The sequence below is a fragment of the Zosterops lateralis genome (genome assembly GCF_965231275.1).
Source record: "Zosterops lateralis genome assembly, chromosome: 9".
NCBI classification, from domain to species: Eukaryota; Metazoa; Chordata; class Aves; order Passeriformes; family Zosteropidae; genus Zosterops; species Zosterops lateralis.
This window is the reverse complement of record NC_139769.1, coordinates 24,493,047-24,515,423: the sequence shown is the minus strand read 5'-3', so window position 1 is coordinate 24,515,423 and position 22,377 is coordinate 24,493,047. Positions and strand designations below refer to the sequence as shown.

Below are 22,377 nucleotides of genomic sequence, written 5' to 3'. Positions count from 1 at the left end.
GCAATTTGGGTAACCAGTGGTGGCCCAGAGAGCAGCAGGATCTCCTCAGTCAGAGTGCTCATGTTCAGTGTATCTCAAGAAACCCTACTCGGGCCATACTCAAGTATTGCCTCTTAACTCAAGGTACATCCTCTGGTTAAAAGTAGTGGTAAATGTAGAGAGAAAGCAAGGAAAGGAACAAAACTTGATCTCTAAATAATGGATCTCAGCTGAAGGGGTTCATTACAATTGCTCTCTGCTGCTATTGACTGAAGCTGCCTAATAGTTACGTGCACTGAAAGTTGTTGGGTTTAACATGAGTGCTGTGAAAATCCTTCATCCCCTTTCTCAGGCTGCAGGATCTGGTTGGAACAGCAGTACCTGTGACAGGTCAGTGGAAGAGCTGATGCCTTCTGTGAGCCCCTACTTCTCACTCAAGGCTCAGGAGCTGAGCTGCTCTCGGGACTCTTAACAGCCAAAACTGGTGGAGCTGAGCTGCAGCTGCACAGCCCCAGGCACTGCAGCACAAACACCAACACTGCCCAAAGGAGGTCCTTTATCAACCACAAGAGGAAGCAGCACTGCATTTCCCAACAGGTTGTTGATAACATTTTTGCTTTTATTGTCAATTTGAGCATTTCAGTGGGACTTTAGTTGTATAGGAGATACTTTAGTTGGATATTAGGCTTACCCGTATGTAACACACATTACGTACTTACAAAAGAACATGGCTTTAAAAGGGGGAGGAGTAATGGCATTTGGGAAATAAAATAGTTTATAGCACTAAAGAGTCACAGTGCAATCAATGGTTTAATCAAACAACTACATTATATATATAATATTTAAAGAACATAAATACTCAGGAAATTCACTACAACATGAAAATAAAAGCTTCACATTCTCCCACGCTTTTCAAAAGAACTGGAGACAAAGTGACAGCTCCTAGACAGACTGCTCAGCTTCACAACACCTCTCTTGCTTAAGGGACTGTCCCTCCCCTCAGCTCCCCCCAGGAGGGATGCTGGCACTAATCTAGAAGTTTCCCCAGTAACTTTAAAGCATTTAGCACAGCCACTCCCCCACCCCCCATAATATTCTGTGGACATGCACTACAGTCTATACAGCAACGTTTCACAAAGTCAGCAAAAACAAGTCCCTAATAGCTGCCCCTCTGTGCTCTGGGGCCTGAACACTTCCATTTCATGTCACAAAAGCCCAAGGCTCTCCAGTCAGAGGAAATAATTAAGTTACTCAAAGAAGCCTGTGCAGGTTCCTCAGCGGGATAAAGCTGATCTGAACAGCAGCCAGAAGGGACACTATTTACAAGTGCTAGGAAAGCCCAGAGCCAGGGAAGGGCAAATCCTTCCCAGGAGAATCCCCGAGCAGCAGAATACTTTTGTATCACATGCCCAAGCCAGTGGGAGTCCAGGCAGGACCCAGGAGGAGTGTAAAGCACACCTTGTGGAGTAAAGCCTGGTGCTTCCCACCTACCACCAACTGCCTTTGCTTCGAGCCTCAGGGGCAAACAGGGGAGGGTTCATCAGCAAGTCTTAGAGCAAAGGGAACCTCATGGTGACAGCTTCCCTTCAGACAGGACATGGGACAGGTCAAGCTGCCCCCTCAGAGCCACAGCAAGGTCCAGAGCCAGGGTACAGGGGCTGTACATGCAATTAAATGACAGGAGCCACCAGGCCTTACAGCATGGCCCACTGCCATGTTGAGAAACTTGAGTCTAAATATAAGACACTAAATGGTAAACTTTGTCAAGTACTGAAGTTGTCTTCCAAAGTGCTAAGCCATGTTTGTTAAAGCTATGGCAAAGTAACAAAAGTAGAATATTGGAGCAGCTTACAGTCAAAGTCTTCCCTACTCACACTGACACCAGGAAAGTTCTCCAGAGCAAAGCATTTTGATGGCTCTGTGCTGGAATTTGGGGGATTTGCTTTAACAAAGAAGTTTTCTGGACAGTTCTTCATAGCACATTCATAACAGAGAGCCTACTTTAGGGAACAGAGCAGGGCTATGAAACATCCAGATTTCATTCAGTTCAGCTGTGAGGACAGGGCAACATTGCAGGAGGGGCCAGGCAGGAATCAAGACTGGTACATCCTGCATGGGGAAGAGTTACTGGTTTGGGGTGTTTGGGTGTTTTTTGACTGAAATAGCCATTAAAAACAAAACCAAACCAATCTGATGAAGCACCTTGTACTGAAGTATTAAATTAAGCTCAGTAAACAGCAAGGTTTTAAAGTGTCAGTTTTCTCACTGCAGCTCTCTTTGGAATCCCAGAATCCCAGGATAGCTGGACTTGGAAGGAACCTTAAACACCATCTCAGTCCAAGCCCCTGCCATGGGCAGCAATACCTCTCACAAGATGTAAAATTCACCTTTGTTCACAAGAAAATGTCTTAATGAACCTTTCCTAGGGCAGATTCCCTCTAGCTGCAAGACTATCCAGATCCATTCTCTACCAGTCAATTCTTCAGATGGGTAACAGTCACCAAATTCCAACATTCTAACACATTCCTTGGCATATGCTACTATTGAACAGACTTCCTTGGCCACCCAACACTCCACACTTCACAGAGGCCACTATAACTGTGTTCCACAGAGCAGAAATCCAGATTTACCTGGACAAAAGGAAGCCATTCCAAACTGGAACACTGGATCAGGTATCATGCATTAGGAACAAAAAAGCATCTCAAACACTGGAATGCACTGGAGAAGGTCGTTTAGTCTCCTAGGGAAAAACCAAAAAACCCAACCCAAAGACTAAATTAAATACAACCCAGAATACTGTCTAGTCATATTACTGAGAATACTGAGAGTGCCTGAAGGCACCACGTGTGTTGTCCATGAAGATACTGGTGGTGCCTTATCTTAATATTAAAGAAGTCGTAGCTATAAAAAGAGTTAGTTCCATCCCAGTTTCCCAGCACTTATTTGTGCTCCTTGGTGGGGGCATAGTACAGTTCCATGGGTTTGTTCACTTTCCAGTACTTCTCACTGACCAGTTCCAGGGAAAAGGACCCATTTAGCACCTAGAAGAGAACAGCAAAATGGGAATGAATGAGGTAATTTGATGTCGTGCTGTAAAACAGGCTACTTAAATCAATACTAAATGACTTGAAGGGGTCACCAATAAAGTGGCACAACTTACAAGCTAAAAACCACAAAGATTCTCAAGTGAAGTAGTATTTTTCCCTCTTCAATTTTAATTGGAAAAGAATGGCATAAGCCAGGTCATGGTTGGTGCCATCACTGCATTTCCCTCAAGTGATTTCTACGTCTCCTTTTCTACCAACCACGCTTTTGGCAAAAAGCAACTGATCTGCTGCTGGATAAGCTGGTGCTGTGAATTTTACCCTGAGGCAGGTGAGGAAGAGCCCAGGTGAGTGGATTTTGGGCAGAGGGGCACGCAGGGCTGTGCTGTGGCCGGGGCAGGGCAGTGCTTACAGTGAACTGTCCGGCGGCGGTGGCGATGTAGATGGTGTACTGCTTCTCACTGGCCGTGTCCAGGTTCATCTGGTTGGACTCCCCTTTGCTCCGCAGCTCCTCCAGGGCCAGTCTCACCGCCAGGTACTTGGACAGGTGGTCAACTGTGGCATTGCCTGAGGTCTTGATGTACCTGTGACAGCGGCCACAAGGATCATCGGTGATGACAGAGCAGCAGCTGTGGGAAAAGCCGTCTGCAATGCCCCAAATCTATTAACGTCAGCTGTGAAAAGGCCTTCAGAGACGGTTCCCAGCTGAAGCTTTGAACAGATTTACACACGTCACAGAGAGATGTCTCATCAGCAAGCCAAGAAAAGACCTGAGGAAACACCATAAAACTACTCTCTGCTGTGAGCCAAAACTTGCAAACTGTGCTTGGACTGGATTATGAACAAAAAAATGTCAGGAAAAGCTGCCAGCCTGCAAGTCCTGCTGACACAAAGTTGCTCTGGAAACTGTCGACTTATACAAGGTTTGTTTATTCCTAAGGAATCTTAGAGTAAGTAGAAAGGAGCTGATACACCACCATCATCCCACTAGTGAACTGCAAAGCTAGAAAACCTTAAAAACATCTTTATTTGTGATCAAATGCTTAAAACAACTTATGACTGTATTTTTTTATAATAGTTGAGCAGTACCATCTACCTGACTTGGAACAGAAAGAAGGGAAGAGTGCTTATTTGCATCTCGCATTGGCACAGGTTGCCCAGAGAAGCTGTGGTTGCTCCTGAACACCTGGAAGTGTCCAAGGCCAGGCTGGACGGGGTTTGGAGCACCCTGGGCTAGTGGAAGATGTCTCTGCCCATGGCAAAGGGTGGCACTGGATGGGCTAAAAGGTTCCTCCCACCTCAAACCATCCTGTGATACAGTTAAACAGGATGTGGTATGACTGAAGTAAACTGTTTAGAAGCCCCAAGAAGTGATGGAAAACCAAAGCACCACCAGGAAACAGCAGCAGAATACCTGGAGATGGCCAGGGGCCACTGACCTCGTCTGCGCGCTGTCATCATTCTCCATGAGCGTGGGGTGAGGCCTGAACACCAGCTCAATCTCACTGGCCCCATCCATCACAGGATCTATGGCCACAGTGGTGTTGTTGTTGTCCAGCTCCAGCCCAGAGTCATCTGAGGTTTTGGTCCTCTTGTTGCTGGGCCCTGCCTCCTGGTTGCTGTGTGTGGAGGCATTGCTGCAGTGGGAGCTGTCCCCATTGTCCTCGGCCCCACTGCCATTCTCGATCTGCTGCTTCTTGCCCCGCTGCAACCTGGCCACAAACAGGCAGAGAAACACCCTGACCCATCCACAGTCATCAACACTTCCTCCCGGAGTGAGGCACATGCAAGCACCGAACATTGCAGGGAGATTGGGAGTTTTAAAACATTAATATTATTAATACTTTTGTAGAAAAAGATACCCATAGACAGAGCTATTCATTTTTTATGTCCCTCAAACACCTTTTAGCTCTGTTTTAAGACCATTTTACCTTCACACAGTTGTTTTTCAGACAGTTACAGACCCTTATTTTCATCCAAACATGGACCCACAAGTGATTAGAATTATTAAATCACACCATCCTTTATCATGCAAAGTTTGGGGCCTCTCTCCCAGCTGGCTCTCTTAGGTTTAAATGCACATCTGGAATTTCACCATGGTGTAAAACACCACATATTCCATCCAGACTGTGAATTAAGTCACAACTAAGCCCCAAGTCCTGGTATTCTGTGCATTTATTGGCATGTAAGGGTAGCACTTTGGTACAGGATACATGGTGTTATGGTCTCTTATCTAAGGCATGACAGCCATCATTTGGTAAAGCTAAGCTGAAGTTTCAATCAGGCTGCTACAGACGTCACAGGGAGCGATACAGAGATTTCCAATAGTAGACAAAACGTTGAAAATTCTTTTGCCAAAGGTTAAAAATTGTTTTGCCAGGTATCAGAGGAGAGGAGAAGATTCTCAAGCTCCACAGGGCATGAGGACAGACAGTGTATTTTTAGCCTGAAGGCAAATGATGTGATTATGTACCTGTTCATAGCCTGAATCTTTAATCCCTCCTCGATGCTGTGACTCAGGGCTTGCTGGTTGTTGTGCTTGCTGATCCTGGCCAGCACCCTCTCCTGATGAGCTTCGTACTCATCCCGGCTCGGGTAGATCTTGCTGATGAGAGCGTCAAAATTGGGGTCTGGCCGCAGGGATCTTTTTGAAACTAGCTTTTTGCGACACGTGGGACACTCTTTGTTGCTGGACATGGACAAGAAGGAAGCAAACAACACTTAACTCTCCAGCAGGAACAAAACTCTGCCCTGTTGTTTCCATCTTTAGTCAAAGGGCTCGCTAAGAATCAGTATTTATACTAAATCTGGAAAGGGACTTCTGTCTCTTGACAGATCAGTTGGAGATACTTAAACAAAGATCCCAAACATATCTCTCCCTGCTGCTCTTTTATTTTAAAGTATGTTTAAGCAAACTACTTAGACTGAAGAGATCAAAAGTCCCACATTTCCTCCTTCTCTTCATTTTCTGGCTGGATTTTTACCTAAAAGAAAATGGATGTCTAGTGGAAATTATATTGAAACATACTCTTAGGAGGAAATTCTTCCCTGTGAGGGTGGGCAGGCCCTGGCACAGGGTGCCCAGAGAAGCCGTGGCTGCCCCTGGATCCCTAGAATTGTCCAAGGCCAGGTTGGACAGGGCTTGGATCAACCTGGGACAGTGGGAGATGTCCCTGCCCATGGCAGGGGTTGGCACTGGATGGGCTTTAAGGTCCATTCCATTACAAACCATTCTGGGATTCTGATTTCATGATTTCTAACACTCACAGGACACATAATTTGAAATGGCTGAAGGCTACATAATTTGAAATGTATTATTAGGAAAAGGAAGAATAAGGGAAATTAAACCCATTTTTGTCAGTAATGTGAATTTTTGTTTTGCTGTTACTGGATGTAAGAGAAGAATACAAAAGAACACTTCAACTCCTTGCAAGAAACAGAATTATGAAGCAATTTGATCTGTCTTCCAAAGATGGCTGAACATGGAAAAACAGGATTTGAAAGGTGTCCTGCACATTCAGAAACTCCCAGTGCTCAGTGACTGTCCCACATCAACCCCCTGCCAAGGACACTTCCACCTCAAGTGCAATGGGCTGTCCAAGCCCTCCTTCCACCTCAAGTGCAATGGGCTGTCCAAGCCCTCTTTTCTCCACAGTGTTCATCCCTGCCCCTGGCAGCATCCCCTTCTTGTCCTCTGGCAGGGTCACATCCCTATTCCCTGGCAGTGTCCCCTCCCCATCCCCTGGCTGTGCCACCCCCCTGCATGCTGGCAGTGACCCCTCCCTGGCAGTATCTCTCCCATCCCGTGGCAGTGTCATCCCCCCTCCATCCTGGCAGTGTCCCCTACATCCCCTGGCAGTGTCCCCTACATCCCCTGGCAGTGTCCCCCCCCCCGCCATGCCCTGGCAGTGTCCCCCCACCCGCCATGCCCTGGCAGTGTCCCCGCCATGCCCTGGCAGTGTCCCTGGCAGTGTCCCCTCCCCGGCAGTGTCCTGTACCCGCTCCGGAGGGCAGTGATGATGCAGTCGGCGCAGAAGCGATGCAGACACTCCTTTGTGGTCATGGTGTTCTTGAGCATGTCCAGGCAGATGGGACACATGAGCTCGCTGTGCAGGCTCCGGGGGGACACCACGATCTCCAGCCCATCTGTGATGGCTTCCTGGCAGCAAAGAAGGGAAAGGTTCTTTCCTGGGATTGAGTCCCTCCCTCATGGAGACAGCATGTTTTACCCAAGGAAACACAGCAAAGAGACACACAAAGACATCAAGCACACAAAACCCCAGTGCTACCAGCCCTGCAGCACACAATAAAACACAAGGAGCTGCTGGAGAAGGTCCAGTGGAGGCCATGAAGCTGATGAGGGCTCTCTCTCTGATGAGAAGAGACTGTGGGAGTCTGGAGAAGAGAGGACTGAGAAGGGAATCTCATTAATATATGTAAGTATCTCCAAGGGGTGTTAGAGAACAACGCCAGACTCTGTTCAGTGGTGCCAGTGACAGGATGAGGAGCAATGGCTATGAACTAAAACACAACAAGCTCCATCTCACCACAAGGAAGAACTTCTTTCCTTGGAGGTGCAGAGCCCTGGAACAGAAGCCCAGGGAGGGTGTGGAGTCTCCCTGTCTGGAGACATCCCAAACCCCCCTGGACGTGCCCCTGTGTCACCTGCTCTGGGTGACCCTGCCTGGGCAGGGGCTGCTCTGGGTGATCTCCAGAGGTCCCTCCCAAGCCCAGCACAGCCCTGTGATTACCTGGGGTGTTCTCTGCAGCTCGTACAGGCTGAGCTCCCAGGTCTTGCTCAGAGGCTGTGTCCCGTTGGTCTGCACGGCCTGAGACATGGCTGGGGAAAGAAGGGACACGGGCTCAGGTGTGTCTGCCCCAGGATCCTCTCCCCTCCAGGCTGCAGCACTCTGTGTCCAGACAAGCAGAGGCTCCAGAGAACACCCATCCCCCACGTACCAGGCTCTGCTGGGATAATCCCCTGCTTGTACCACTCCAGGAGAACTAGGGGAGCTGCCCAGCCGTGAACACTTGGCAAAAATCAATTCAGTTGTTAAACAAAAGTGACACAGAACTGAAGGCCAGAGAACCTGAGCCACAAATACCACTTGATACGGAAAATATCCCTAAAACATCCACTTCCAAATGTGCACATAAGTCAAGCAGGGTCTGCTTCCTAAACCAAGGGGAAGGGCAGAAGGAGGCAGGATACAGCACACCAGTGAAATGTGCTCACTGGAGCACACCACGAGGGCTTTTCCCCTCTTCCTCAAGACACATCCCAGGGGCCTTCCCATCAGAAGTTTGAAAGATACTGAAAGATCATGAGAAACCCAGCCACTGCATAATTTAAATAATAATAATAATAATTTAAAAGCTCAGAGAAACTGCACTACTGTGCCATCAAAATTTAAGTATTATTGTACAAGATGAGGCAAAATTACCACACAGAGTCACTGAATGTGAAAAAGTCTGGTCAAAGTGGTAGAAAAAAATGATGTTTCTGAACAGAAAACACTTTTATGCTGGGGGAGAGAAGGCATTGCTTCCCATGACTCCAAAAATGCCTGCCTTGAGCAGAAAAATTTATCTCTGTGTGGGATAGATAGATAAGACAGTGGTATGTTTAAAAAAGAATTTAACTATGTAAGTGGCAAGATTGCACTTGCAGACCCTTTTTCTTGGTGGAAGAAGTGGAAGTGCTTTTATTCCTTTTTAAAATCTGGGTTTCCAGACCCTTCAATTCAGCACCCAAATGCATTTTCTATTGGCATTTACCACATACATTATAATCCATTTTCCAACTCATTAAGTTCTTTATGAAAAGGCCCAAACTCTCTGGAGAACAAGGTTACTATATAAGCTTTAATTAATTGTGAAGGGAAAAGCAAGATAAGCTGTGCAGAGTATTAGATCTACATTCATACAGGCACAGAAATCAGTTTTCTCACTTGTTATTCTTCTCCTTTTTGAGGAAGGAGGGAAGAAAAGCCTGACATAAAATGGCCACATCCACTATTATGTCTATTAAGAAGAATCACAGAATCCTGGAATAGTTTGGGTTTGAAGGGAGCATCTTTTCCACTTTATAATGAAGTGGGATTTCTTCTTCACAGCTCACACATGCGAGCACCAGGAACAATGTGACACTCCTGTGAGCCTTTCTTGACAAAACTTCTAACACACCACAACCTTGGACTTTCTATCATCTTTTTACCTTTGTGACTTGACTGTTCCCTCTGGATATAAGAGGAAAGCTACCAGTCACACAACAACAGACTAACTGGGGAGAAATCACATTTATAGAATGACAAAACAATTTGGATTGGAAGGGATCTTAATGATCATCCAGTTCCGCTCCCTGCCATGGGCAGGGACACCTTCCACCATCCCAGGTTGCTCCAAGCCCCATCCAGCCTGGCCTTGGACACTGCCAGGGATCCAGGGGCAGCCACAGCTTCTCTGGGCACCCTGTGCCAGGGCCTGCCCACCCTCACAGGGGAGAATTTCTTCCAATATCCAATGCAAATATACCCTCTGCCAGCCTGAAGCCCTTCCCCCTTTTTCTGTCACTCCAGTTCTTCTCAGAGTCCATCTCCAACTTCAATTTTACTGTGTAAATATCGTGCCCTAAAACCACAAGGGTCTATTATGTGTTGTTCTTACAGAGGCCAAACATCATTCTGTGTCTGCACTGGATACCACTCCTGTGTGCTTTTAAAGCTGACACATTCAATTAACCATCATTTCAGCTGCTGAAAGAAATTCATGAAGCTGCTAATCACAACCCTTGCCAAAACCTGCTGGAGCAGAGTCCCAGAGGATCCAGCCTGTTCTTGGTAGGAGCCTGCTCTCCACACCTGAGTAAAGAGCTCATCCCAGATAATTCCTCACCTGAACTCATGTGCTGGCACCTGCTAACACAGAACAGCAGCTGTAGGGGCCAGGGTATCACTGAACCCATCCATCTGCACAACCACATTAACAGCAACATTTCCTCCTGGAAAGAAGAAATTTCAACCCCCTGCCATATGCAGGGACACCTTCCACTTCCAGGCATTGGAAGGGGCTGCCCAGGAAGGTTTGGAGTCCCCATCCCTGGAGGTGTCCAAGGAAGGCCCTAACATGGCACTCAGTGCTCTGGGCTGGGGACACGGTCGGGATCAGGCACAGCTTGGACCTGATGATCTTAGAGGTCTTTTCCAGCCTCAGTGAGTGTGGAATTTATCCTGCAGCCATACCTACAAGCCTGAGGCTACACTGCACAGGACATTGTATGGCTGTGTTAAGTAACTAACCAGCTTTACTAGAAATCCTTCTCATCTGAGATGCCAAGTGCTTCACCCTCATCCTAAGGGCTGCAGTGATAGTACTTTCAAATTTTAAGAGGAAAACCAGTGGCCTTAAAGGCAGCTGAAAGCTGCAGAGATCCACACAGCCCATTCTGTCAGTACCAAACATATCCTCTGCCTCTGGCAAGGGAAATCTGAGGAGCAGTGGAAACATGGTCAATTCACGCATGCATGCTGGATAGACAACAAAAAACAATCAAATTATGCTCCATGGAGTTTCTACTCTTCTTGACGATCACTAAGTAAGTCTGCTTAGCTTTTGCCCTGATCCCCTACGATTTCCATATCTGTATCATTCCTGGAAAATGCATGTGAACGAGGCCTGACTTCTCTTCCCTCTGGCCGTGGTGGCTCTCCGATTGGATTGTGTTTCCTCACACTGCTGAAATCTAACCCAGAAACATCCACAGCTGGCACCAGCATCAAACATCCATCTCCGCAGTCAGGAGATGCATTTTGACACAAAATTGCACTGACCGTGTAACAGCCACCAAGTGCCAACCAGCAGTCACAAAACCATGACCAGTGAACCAACCACCTCTTCAGATGCTGCATCAATAAATTACCTTCTCCATTTGGTTGGGGAAGTGAGGTGGGAAACACCTCTACATTTAGTTGACCCTTCAGTTTCCTTTTAGGACAGTCCACTGCCACTAGATTCAAAGCAGGAAATCATACAGGGCCCAGGTCACAACGACTGATTCTTTCTAGAGCTACAGAAGTAGCAAGTTTTTCCATCAGCTGAAGGAGGATTATCTTCCTGCTCTTGACACTGTTCAGAAGGAAAAATGTGAAGTGTAAAGTTTCTACACTGAAGGTACAATAGACTTTTTATTAACTGCTACTGGCAAAGGGACTGAAGATAGAGAAAAAATGTTGAACCTCATTTTGCTCTTCAGCCTGGAAATTTATTCCAGTGAAATCTCACATTCCTAAAATCACTGGCATAATTCACTCTTCCTCTGCATCCCTTCTGGCATTGTTTCTCAAAAAAGCCTTACATGACAAGTTTCTCACACTCATTTTCCCAGCTCACAGTATGAGACAGATTTCACCTCAACACTACCCACTTTTGACCTGTTCAACATTTCACATCTTTTCCACTTTACAATGAAGTGGGATTTCTTCTTCACAGCTCACACATGCGAGCACCAGGAACAATGTGAAGTCAGACACCCCTGTGAGCCTTTCTTAACAAAACTTCTAACACACCACAACCTTGGACTTTTTATCATCTTTTTACCTTTGTGACTTGACTGTTCCCTCTGGATATAAGAGGAAAGCAACAGACAGACTAACAACAGACTAACCGGGGAGAAACCACATTTATAGAATCATAAAACAATTTGGATTGGAAGGGATCTTAATGATCATCCAGTTCCAACCCCCTGCCATGGGCAGGGACACTTTCCACTAGCTCAGGTTGCCCAAAGCCTTGTCCAGTTTGGCTGTGGACACTTCCAGGGATCCAGGGGCCACTTTAATCAATATTGTATGGGCCCCTGCAGCCCTTCAGATTGACTCAGTCATCAGGCACAGCAAAATCCCTAATTTTTAAAGATTTTGTAATTACAGGGTACACACATCTGTCACTATCAAAGCCAGTGCTCATTGATAAACCAATATATTACACCTCAATAAATTTGAAGAAAACCAGTTGGGATTTAAGGATTTAAGAAAGTAAGTCTTGTTCCTCAAGCACTGAAAAACAAGCAGTTACTGGAAAAAATAACAGTAATGAACATCCTGTCTGAAAGGCCCTTGGATCTCGTGCCTGCTCACTGACTGGGGAATTTATGCTGGGATGTCCTTCTTCCAAATATGCTTGGATAAAAAACTCCAGCTGACTAATATCCACACTTGTCACACGCCACATCCACTTTACAACCTCTTACACCGAAATATACTTAATTATTTACTCCAACATAGTCATGACTGAAGTAGGGTGGATATTTGGATATCCCACTCCTGAAACAGTCCAGTAAAAATAAAATCCAGCTGGCAGCACTTAGAGCAGGCCAGTCAGGTTTGTGGGCAGCCAAGGAGGAGCTCAGCACCACCACTGCTCTGCTCCTGCCCTTCCCAGCTCACCTTTCACAGGTTTCCACCCTCAGACCCACCAATGAGTAGCAGCTCCTTAGTACCATTGCCGAACATGTGTCAGTTCTGAATAAGTAGCATTTCCTGAGCTCTAGCCCAGCACTAACCTTGACAGCAGTCCTGCTTTAAACAGGGAGCAGGGGATGCCATCAGGGATCCCTCACAACCTGGACCATGCTCCAAAATGCTTTGCAAGGTCTGCTTTAGCCCAGGCAGAGGCTAAAGAGCATCTGCAGCACACCTCGAGATCAGAGAAAGGCTGGAATGTAACCAAGCAGCTGCAGAGAGAACCCACAAACCCAGCCAAGGTGTGACTAGAACCACACCACCTCCACTCAGCTTTCTGTGACACTTTCATGAAAAGAAAAAAAAACAAAAAACACTTATGAGGAAAAAAAATTGCATCAGGCTCTTTAAAAAAAATATGACACACATTTTTAGAGAGTATTAAAATCTTAGAAATAACTGATTTCTGTTCCAAGTTGTAAAAGGTAAATATTTAGACTTAAAACAGTAAAAGAGTAAGACCTCTATTTGGTGTGCCAAATTCAACAGCACCTTCAACCATTTTGGGTTTTTCTTCCTAAGGATTAATTCCTTTAAAAACAGGTATTCATAGTGCAGTTACTTGGAAGTTTAACAGGTTTAGAACTTTAAGTTTTACTGTCTCTCACATTAGTGACTATGACTAGTATTGGGAACAGACTGCACGTTTTCACAGAGTACTCAATTCAATCATTCATTTCAAATTATTCCATTAAAGCATTCTGAATTTTAAGTTTTTTTCTGGTTCTACTTATTGGCTTAGAGCTTGATTTGAAAAAACAATCCACACAATCTAGAAGACAGTATTTGAAGGACTTAACCTTCCCTGCAGTTCCCTGGCAGTTCAGATAGCTTCACATCCATTGTGTCTAGGACAAGTGGAATTAGATTATAATCTAGTATGTTTAGTATTCACTCTGAAGTTATGTTTCTCTCTGGTTCAAAAATCCCCCAAGAAATAGCCACATCAGGTTCTGGCCTGGAGCTGCTTTTGTTCCTTGCTCTGGAAATCCCTCCTCAGTGAACCTGAACAAGGATGTCACCGCACCTGGCTGTGCCTCCAATCCCCTGTTACTCTCACTACTCCTCCAACTTCTCTTGCTGAGTTTATATTGCAATTACTCTAGTTATACCCTGGTCTCTGAAGGGGCTAAACTCAAGAGAGGAAGATCCTACTGAACTGGGTTTAGTTCATTCAGCCATCAGGCCTTGGCTTCCCAATCAAATTCATCGTCACAATATCGCTTACCAGAAGGTTTTCACCTCTATTTCCAAACTGAATTCAATATTCTATGAGCCATGTGCAGAGTCATCTTCTCTTGACACAATCACACCTGATCTACACAGACAACAAATCCAACCTCAGGGACTGATGTTCAGAGTTGCAATCAAAGTACAGTGGCTCTGTAGGGCAGCTCCAAAGGTAAGGTTCAAGTTGTCAGCCTTGCAGACACCCAAGAGATAAGGTATGACCTGGTATCCATCAGGTTACATTCAAAATCTCAAGGTGCTGTGCGCTCCCACCATGACATACAAACATACAAAGCAACAGACACAAAGCAACAATTACTTAATGTAATAAATCCAAAATGAGGAAGTATTTCCCATGACAAAAGGTGTATGGACAGACAGAATAAACTCTTAAGAAGTGCTAAGTAGTAGAATCCACAGGGGAAACTGATCCTACATTAAAGCAGAAAGCCACAGCCAAGGGGTCACCAATAACAGGTCACTTGAGAGGGGCTGTGGGATGCCCACTCTGGTGCACAGCCACACTCAGCTGGATGTGGTGGTGACCAATGTGAGTGACCAACTGGGCCTGCTTTTGCCAGGGGGTTCTACTGGATGGTTGCTGGAAGTATCCTCCAACCCAAACAATCCTATGGAGTTATCCTATGGGGTTATCTCACTATGCTATGGAGTTATCTCACTATCAGAGATCTTTATCCTTAGTTTTGCTGTGATAGTCAAGAGAAGCCAGCAGCAAGTGACACCAACCAACCAATAAACCACTGCCAAAACAAAGAGGTGAAGGAAGGTGAACATGACCTTCTCCTGTCCACACACCTTTTACAATCCAGGTGGCCAAATATCATCCTATGAGCATCCTCCTTACCCACAAAAGAAACATCAGAAGGCTTTTTGGGGACAACAGTGACCACTAGATTTATACAAAGCAGAATCCATTTGTTTGAACTGTGCAGAAAGAGCAATGAGAGAACTGGGCCCTCAGACATCTGGTGTGTTATAATGAATATCCAGCAAGTCTGCTTGAAAATAGGAATTTCCTCCACAAACTCGTGATATAGCCACATATTTAAGAAAAAGATCACTTAGAATAGAGCTGTAAATGGTGCAGATTAGCTGTCAAGCTGCAAATTCATGAGGATCAGACAGAGATTAAACATGAGTGTTATCAAGTGAACAGTTCCAGCTATCCACGGAACACATGAAAGCACACTGGTGGGCTAATTTCATAATGATTACCAAACACTTTATCAGTTAATACTGATGGGAATGTGAGCTCCTTTGTAAATGCCTGCTATGGTTAAAATTGAGTAGTCAGCAGCACTTCCACAGAGCCAGCACTGCAAATATTTTGTACACATTAACAAGAAGTCTATCATGTGCAAAGCACAATCACTGTCAATTAAAAGACTGCTAAAGATGGCAAATTAATACAAAATATGAACCTGAAACTTCACATACCAATTGCATGCTTCAGAAACCGAATCTGGTAACACTGTGCTTTCTACCCCTACAGCTTACAAGCAAGCACTGTCAAGACTGTGTGTGAGGGAATGAAACTCTGAACTAGATAAAAAATGAGGGAGAAGAGACATAAAATCATATCATCATAGGATCATGGAATGGTTTGAGTTGGAAAGAACCTTAAAACTCATCCAGTTGCACTCCCTGCCATGGGCAGGGACACCTTCCACTGTCCCAGGTTGCTCCAAGCCCCAATGTCCAACCTGGTCTTGGACACTTCCAGGGATCCAGGGGCAGCCACAGCTTCTCTGGGCACCCTGTGCCAGGGCCTCACCACCCTCACAGGGAACAATTTCTTCCCAACAGCCCTTCTAAACCTACTCTCCAGCTCTGAAACCACGTGGCCCTTGTCTCTGATGGACCACGGATCAGTATCTTGTTGATCATGCACTACGAGAGAAAGACCATCCCACCAGCCACTCCTGGACAACAGTGGGGCTGGAAAGTGAGACAGGGATCAGATTCATGTCAGGGCATGATCATGTCAGGGATCCCTGAGCTGGCTTTGATAAGCAGTGTTTAAAAGTACCTGCGTCCTTACAACCCTGACTGCCAGCAACAACTTTGTGTCATTCCAACTCCAGTTACAACTGAAGTGATTCTCACTGAAAATTGAACACCTGAGAACCCACTCTGACAATCCCAATTTAACAGTGCTTGCACCTGCCAGCCTATATTCTTACTTTATTTACATAAGGAAATTAAAAGATTAACATTCAAATGTTTTGATCAATTTAATCAATATGGCCCCACTAGGGCCAAGTAAATTTAACTGTAATAAAACCACAAAATTAATATTTAGACACATATTTTACATTTGGATAGGTAAACTCTCACTGGATGTCAGATACTGGGTGACTGGCACAACAGAGAAGTTACTAATGCAATAGAATTATCTGTAAATACATGAGTGACAAATGTTCCCCATACTCAAGACTGTGCCAAGTTCTACATTTAAAATACTGAGAAATCCAAGGTTTGTCACTCTGTAAAGAGCAGTTAGCAAAGAGACACAACCTCAGTGCTGCCCTAGAGCACTCCCAGCCAGGACGGAAAGATGTATCATTAATTCAAGACCACAGCCTCAAAAATGTCCCAAAGCAGCCAATAAAACTGAGGAATGCAGAGAAACCTGAGGCATTAGTGCAGTTTAACAGCCCTGACAGCTGGTAACACTAAAGACCTTTTCCCAGCATGACTGTCCCTCTCAGTCACACCATAGCAGAGGTTTTCATTTCCCTGATACCTAGTCCCAAACTCCCATTTTCCCATTAACTTAACTGCACTTCTCTTCAACATTAAAAAAAAATCCTCCCTTGAAAAGCAAGTAACACCACCTAATGCTGTGATTATGGGATGTCTGGAAGGCTGCTGGACAGATGACATCTGACTGAGGCAAATAATAATACTGGCATTGCTGAAACCCATGGGCTTGGAAGCACATGGTCTTTTACAGCTTCTTGGCTGTATTTACTCTCGTAAGAAAGTGCTTTGCCTTTGAGATACGGAATCTTCCAGCTAAGAGGCACTCACAATTCCCTGGCCCTGAGCTGGATCAATCCATGGAGCTGGGCAGCATTTCCAACCTGGCTGTCAGGCTGCTCCTCCTGGCTGGGAGACTCTGGAGTGTGACCTCACACACACCATCTGCTGTGCATCTGGACACCTCTGGAAGGGCTCCACGAATCCACGCTGACAGAAGTGTCCAAAGGGAGATAATCCTCCTGGTTTACATGTCAAGGGCAGCAGGGAAAAATAAAGTACCAAATTAAACTGTTGATCAAACTCCTGTTTGATCTGTTTTATGGCTGTTTTATGACAGTGTTGGGAGCAGCCATGTACTTCTGGACATGACACAAAGATGTGATTTTAGTTTGGTGCTTTGGAAAGTATAGCATCATTTAAGCACCCTGAGTCCAGGTACATCCCTCCTGTAGAGCTGAGGCTCAAATTCCAGTTTATTCTAACAAGGTCTGCACTCTGTATGTATCAGTGGCCTTTTCACACCACCTTCCAGACCTCACTTCAGTCCTCAGTGTCAGCTCCTCATTCCCAGTTCCGTATCCTACCCTCCCAGACATCTCCACAGCTAGAAAAACTGGAATACATAAAAATACCATGACATTTCCAGAGAATTATCTGTATCATCAGTTGTCTCTAAGGAGTCCAGGATTCACCTCCTCAAACTTATCACATGCCAAATCCAGGCTATTCCTAAATTATTAAACTTAGATTTTTTTTTAATCTTGAAGGATTAATTTGAAAACTTTTCAGGTTTTGGTGGCACACACACAAAAGCAAACATTGCCCACTGTTCTAATGCATCAGGCAGTAAGATTATTTTAATCATTAAAGCTCAAATCCTGCAACTTAGCCTTCCACACAACCTATACCTCATCCAAAGTAGTATTAAAATATGTTACAACATTAATACCTTCTGTCAGGAGAAGAAACAAAACCCAGAACTGCTACAGGAACAGCAACTTTTCACTGTTGACGTGGGTCAATAGATCAGGCAAACACTTGAACTCAAATGTGCCAAAGACCTTTGCCAAGAATTCATATAAAAAGGAAAACAGCCATTACCAAGCTATAATGTGAAGCAACAATATTAAGCAGAACTCTGGGGGAGTGAGTAGAATTGTGATTTTATCCGCCACTTGTTAAATTTTATGCCAAGTTTCTCATATTATGAAGCATGCTACTGCATAGTATGTGTGTGACTACCCAGGTGAGTTTCAAAAAATCAAGTTCTTAATCTCTTAAATTAATATTGGACTTTGGAGTTAATAACCAGCTGGGAAGAAGAAAAGCCGAAGTTCCTCTTTAAAATTCATTTCAGGGCTGTATCAGAACAGGAGAGATAAAGGACTGAAAACTTTTGGGAACAAACAAAAGTAAAGCTTCAAACTCCAGAAAAGTTGAGTCCGTCACAGCAACTAAATTGTACAAACAATTCGTGATACGTGTTGCCTTAGGATATTTTTAATGAGATTTTGTTTTTAATTTTTCCTTGCCCTGCTGGCACATTTTTTTGAGGCTAATCACTCTCTTGCTGTGTCCTTGAAGTAACAGCTGCCAAAAGCAAGACCTGAGCACTTCAAGCAGTAAGGTGAAGTTTAATCATTTCAATACCTCTGTTGAGGCCTTTAAATTTTCTGTCCATTTTAACAAAAATTCTATGAACATCCACGCACCACAATTCAGAATCTTTTGCATCTTGACAAATGCTGTGACTGGTTCTGCCAGAGGTACCTGCAGGGTTCCAGGTTCCTTCCAAAAAGGAAGCAAAGGTGTCAAAGCGTGTTGAAATAACCACGCCAGACCCCGAAACGTCAGTGCCTGAGGAGCCAGCACATTTCTGCTTCCACTTCACTGGGAAACCAACTTGGGTTTGTTATTTTTCATCCCACCAGCAAAAAAACCCCATGAAAACCTGCTCATCACCTTCTTGGACTGCTGCTTTGTTAGAGTGGTAAAAGATGCTTCTAAGAAAAATTTAAGAAACATTGTAAAAGCTGAAGCCAAACACACAGAGATTCAGGTGCACTGCTCTCCCCAGGATACCAGGATGACATCAAGCAAGCCACCTGCCCTGCTCTTCAGCACACAGCATCCCTACTGTCCATCCCATTTAGTGACAGAAATGTCAATAAGCAACAGCATTCTATTGCATTGATATTGTAGGAGAAATTCTGAGATGTCAGACCAGCAAATATGCCTGGGCATCCAGCTTTTCCAGAGCTGTGTTAGAGAGCCACAAGGATTTCTCTCCCACTTGGCAGTAAAGCCACAACCATCAGTGACAAATTTTCTTGATGAAAACAAAAGACAGCTTGGTTTTTAATAAGCAGAAAATAAACTCCCCCACAACACTTGAGAAACAAAAAGACTCAAGCCATTTTATGTCTGATTGACTTATTAGCTGCAATAAATATATAAAAGCAAAACTGGCAAGCAGGCAGCTCTCACCTAAAGCTGGGCAACAGCAGAACAATTTATGTTTCAAGGACTCCCTCACAAGTAAGACTGTCCATTTTACACACAGCACTAGAGGAGCAGCACTTAAACCAGTTTAACCCAATAATTACACAAAACAGTTCAGTGTTATCCCCAAGAGGTGAAGAGTAAAGAATGATTAGGTTTTAATTAGTTAGCAGAACACTTCTGCTAACTCCCTGCTGTCAGCAAGAGAGCTCCAGGATCCAGAAATGGGGGGAAAACAGACAGGGGTAATTCCTAAAATATTTCTCCACTGCAACAAGTGTAAACAGCTCCACAACATCAAATGCTACTCGTTCCTCCAAAAATTAAGAATTTAAGGTCAGCTTTGACAGCCAGTTGTTTGCATCAAGAGAAAACCAAGCAAAAGCAAGCTGAGGCTCAACAGTATCTCTTCACCAATCTCCTTACTCTCATCATTATTAAACTGCTGACCTAGTCAGAAAAAAATAGGTGAAAGGTATTTAGGGGAAAAAAAAAAAAGTGGAAGGAATTTCTTTACTCCAATGCTTCTTTCATGCATGTTCTTTGAGCTGGTGCTTCAGTGAGAGGAGATCCAGTGCTCCTTCTAAGAAAAAGACAACTGAGCAGTCACAGACTGAAGTCTCATTTTTAAAGCTCCTTTCCCTCCCCTCATTGTATTTTTTTTGTAAGCAAGGGAAAGAGTGGAAAGAAAGATGAAGAAATTCACTTAGCCCAACATCTATTTCACATACAAGAGTGATGGCTTTCCTGTAGCCTGTATTTCTATTCAATGACAGCACAGCACTGAAAATGCCAGACTTCTGCTCCAATCACCCAAGATGCCCAACCAAGTCTCTACACTCAACCCATTGCCACCCATCACTCCTAAAACACAAAGCATCACTGATCAAGGGAAACCCATGCAATTTTATTTGCTGGCACCTGCATATTATTTCACCTCTAAGACAAGACAGAGAGTGCTTTTCTTGACAGCTGCAGCAGGGCTGGTGCTTCAAAGCTTTGACACCAAAGGTCAACAATTTTAGCCACTGAAGAAGGGAAAAAATACCTCCAATACAAAGTCTGTGTCCCTCTATTATCACAAGCTTGAGTGCAGACAACAATATTAATAAACACTGTGAGTGTGCATTTATTAAACACTATGAGTGACAATTCATGGGGGCAGAGAGGTTTGAAGATGCTCTCCATTTGTCTGTCATTGCTAAAGGCACTGTAAAAGTCACACCCAGTCACAAACTTGTACCTGACACTGCAGCTCGTGCTGTCCAGTGAAAATTCCTCCCATCTCCAGACAACTGATAAAGTTACTCCTCCCAACAAATACATTTTTAATGCAAAATATAGTGCTTATCCATATCCGCTGCTGTCACAGGCAGCGCCTCTGTCTTCACTGACAGCTGAATGTCAGCTCTGAGCTTGACATGATGTATAAGAAAGTCAAATTATCTCATTACACAAGTTTTTAATGGAAACACAGATGAATACAAATCAGAGCACCTCTGCAGGGAACTCCTATGACAAATCAAGCCTTTGTCACTGAATGAATGACACTCGATTAAAGAATTCTCCCCAAGCAATAATCATTTCACCTGCACACCAGTCACATCTTCTCAAACGCAAGCGATTCCCTTTAATCCTTACAAGCCCATGTGCAGTGCAGAGTTATCACACACAGCTACAACCACTTCCAAACAGGGCTGGATTATGAATTATCGTCCTGAAAATCATCTTCCTCCACTAGCCGTTCTCTGGATTTCTGCGGAATTAGGCACTCGATCTAATTATTTTCCACAGAAGAGGGTCTGAAATACAGCCAGCCTACAAAAATCCCGAGAAGAACACTGCTCAGTGCTTGTTCCATACACACACGGTGCCAGAGGGCTGGTGCAAGCAAGGCAAGCGATCCAGAAGAGCTCCTGCAGAACTTGGCAAGAAACAAGTGCAGAATTGGTAGGGGAAGCAGCGGGAGCGATGTGGAGGGAGGAGGCACATCCCCAGCCCCCGGCCCCGCGTCCCTCTGCACCTGCTGCCCTGCGGGAAGCGGCATTTCCCGGGAGCAGCCCCGGCCCGCCAGCCCCGCTCCGCACGGGCTGCGGGGCGGACAAAAGACCGGCAAGGCCGAGCTGTAAATCGCAGCCGGGCTGGCACAGGGGCGATCCGCAGGGCCAGCAGGGCGGCTGGGGCCGTGCCCGTGAGCTGTCCCCGGCCGGGGATGGCAGCGCCGGTGCCGGGCTGGGCTGCGCTACTGCGGCCGCGATGGGGCGGGTGTGCCGCCTCTGCCCGCCGCTCCGGGAGCGCACACGGGCACCTACACACACACCCCTACGTGCACATCTAGGGAGACGGCTGCCCAGGCATAGGTATGCGTGTACAGACGGATAGCCCGGCTGCCCCGGGCTCGGCAGCCCCACGCCGGCCCCCGGGCGGCTCGGTGTCCCCCGGCCCCGCAGCACGGCCGGGACAGGGGCAACGGGGGCTCAGGGCTGCCCTGGGGCCGCCGGCCACGGCTCCTCCCGGGCACTCCCGACCCCTGCCCCGCCGCCTTCCTGCCCGGGTCAGCCCCGCTCGGACAAGGCACACGGGCACCCGCGGCCCCGCTCCCAGCCCGGCCCCGCAGGACACGGAGCCCCGGGGGCGCCGCCCGCTCCAGCCCAGCCCAGCCCAGCCCGGCCCGGCCCGGCCCGGCCCGGCCCGGCCCGGCCCCGCGCTCACCGCCCGCCGCTGCCGCCGCTCCGCGCTCCGTGCCCGGCGGTGTCGCCGCAGCCCCCGCAGCACAATATGGCGAGCGGCGGCTCCGCAATGGAGCTCGGGAAATAGAGGGGAGTTACATATTCATGGCCGGGGCTGGGTAAGGGGAGCGCGGACGGGGCCGCCGCGCCCGGGCCGCCCCGCCACCTCCTCCGCCTCCTTCACGGCCGGGGCGCGGCGGTCCCGGGGCTGCTGGACGCTTTCCCCGCCCTGCCCACACCTCCGGCCCCGCCGCCGCCGGCGCTCCCTGTCCTTCCCCTCTCCCGGCCCCGGGATGCGGCACCGCGCCCTGCGGGGCTCCCTCCGCACCACGGCCCCGCTCCCTCCCGGCCGGGCCGGCTCCGGGTGGC

The 22,377-nt window shown here is 46.4% G+C and overlaps 1 protein-coding gene across 2 annotated transcripts; it reads right to left on the bottom strand.

The window, feature by feature from the left end:
* Window positions 1-2,909: 2,909 nt before the first annotated feature.
* Window positions 2,910-22,178, bottom strand: RNF2 (ring finger protein 2). 2 transcript variants are annotated; one of them, XM_083868119.1, is made up of 7 exons: window positions 21,992-22,178; window positions 7,775-7,863; window positions 7,022-7,182; window positions 5,497-5,712; window positions 4,463-4,735; window positions 3,436-3,607; window positions 2,910-3,020 (listed from the first exon to the last, which is right to left on the bottom strand). In XM_083868119.1, exons 2-7 carry the CDS (start codon window positions 7,859-7,861, stop codon window positions 2,919-2,921), a joined length of 1,011 nt encoding a protein of 336 aa, XP_083724245.1. In that variant the 5' UTR covers window positions 7,862-7,863; window positions 21,992-22,178; the 3' UTR covers window positions 2,910-2,918. The 2 variants fall into 2 exon arrangements, with proteins under 2 accessions (XP_083724245.1, XP_083724246.1); XM_083868120.1 differs by lacking the exon at window positions 21,992-22,178 and adding an exon at window positions 13,770-13,852.
* Window positions 22,179-22,377: the final 199 nt, after the last annotated feature.

Coding starts and splice junctions, on each gene's coding strand:
- RNF2 (XM_083868119.1), bottom strand. CDS start 7,861: ATGTCTCAGGCCGTGCAGACCAACGGGACACAGCCTCTGAGCAAGACC. Junction 4,736..5,496: donor AAGATTCAGGCTATGAACAG/GTACATAATCAC, acceptor GTTTGTGGCCAG/GTTGCAGCGGGGCAAGAAGC. Junction 3,021..3,435: donor CCGCCGCCGGACAGTTCACT/GTAAGCACTGCC, acceptor GTTCTCTTCTAG/GTGCTAAATGGGTCCTTTTC.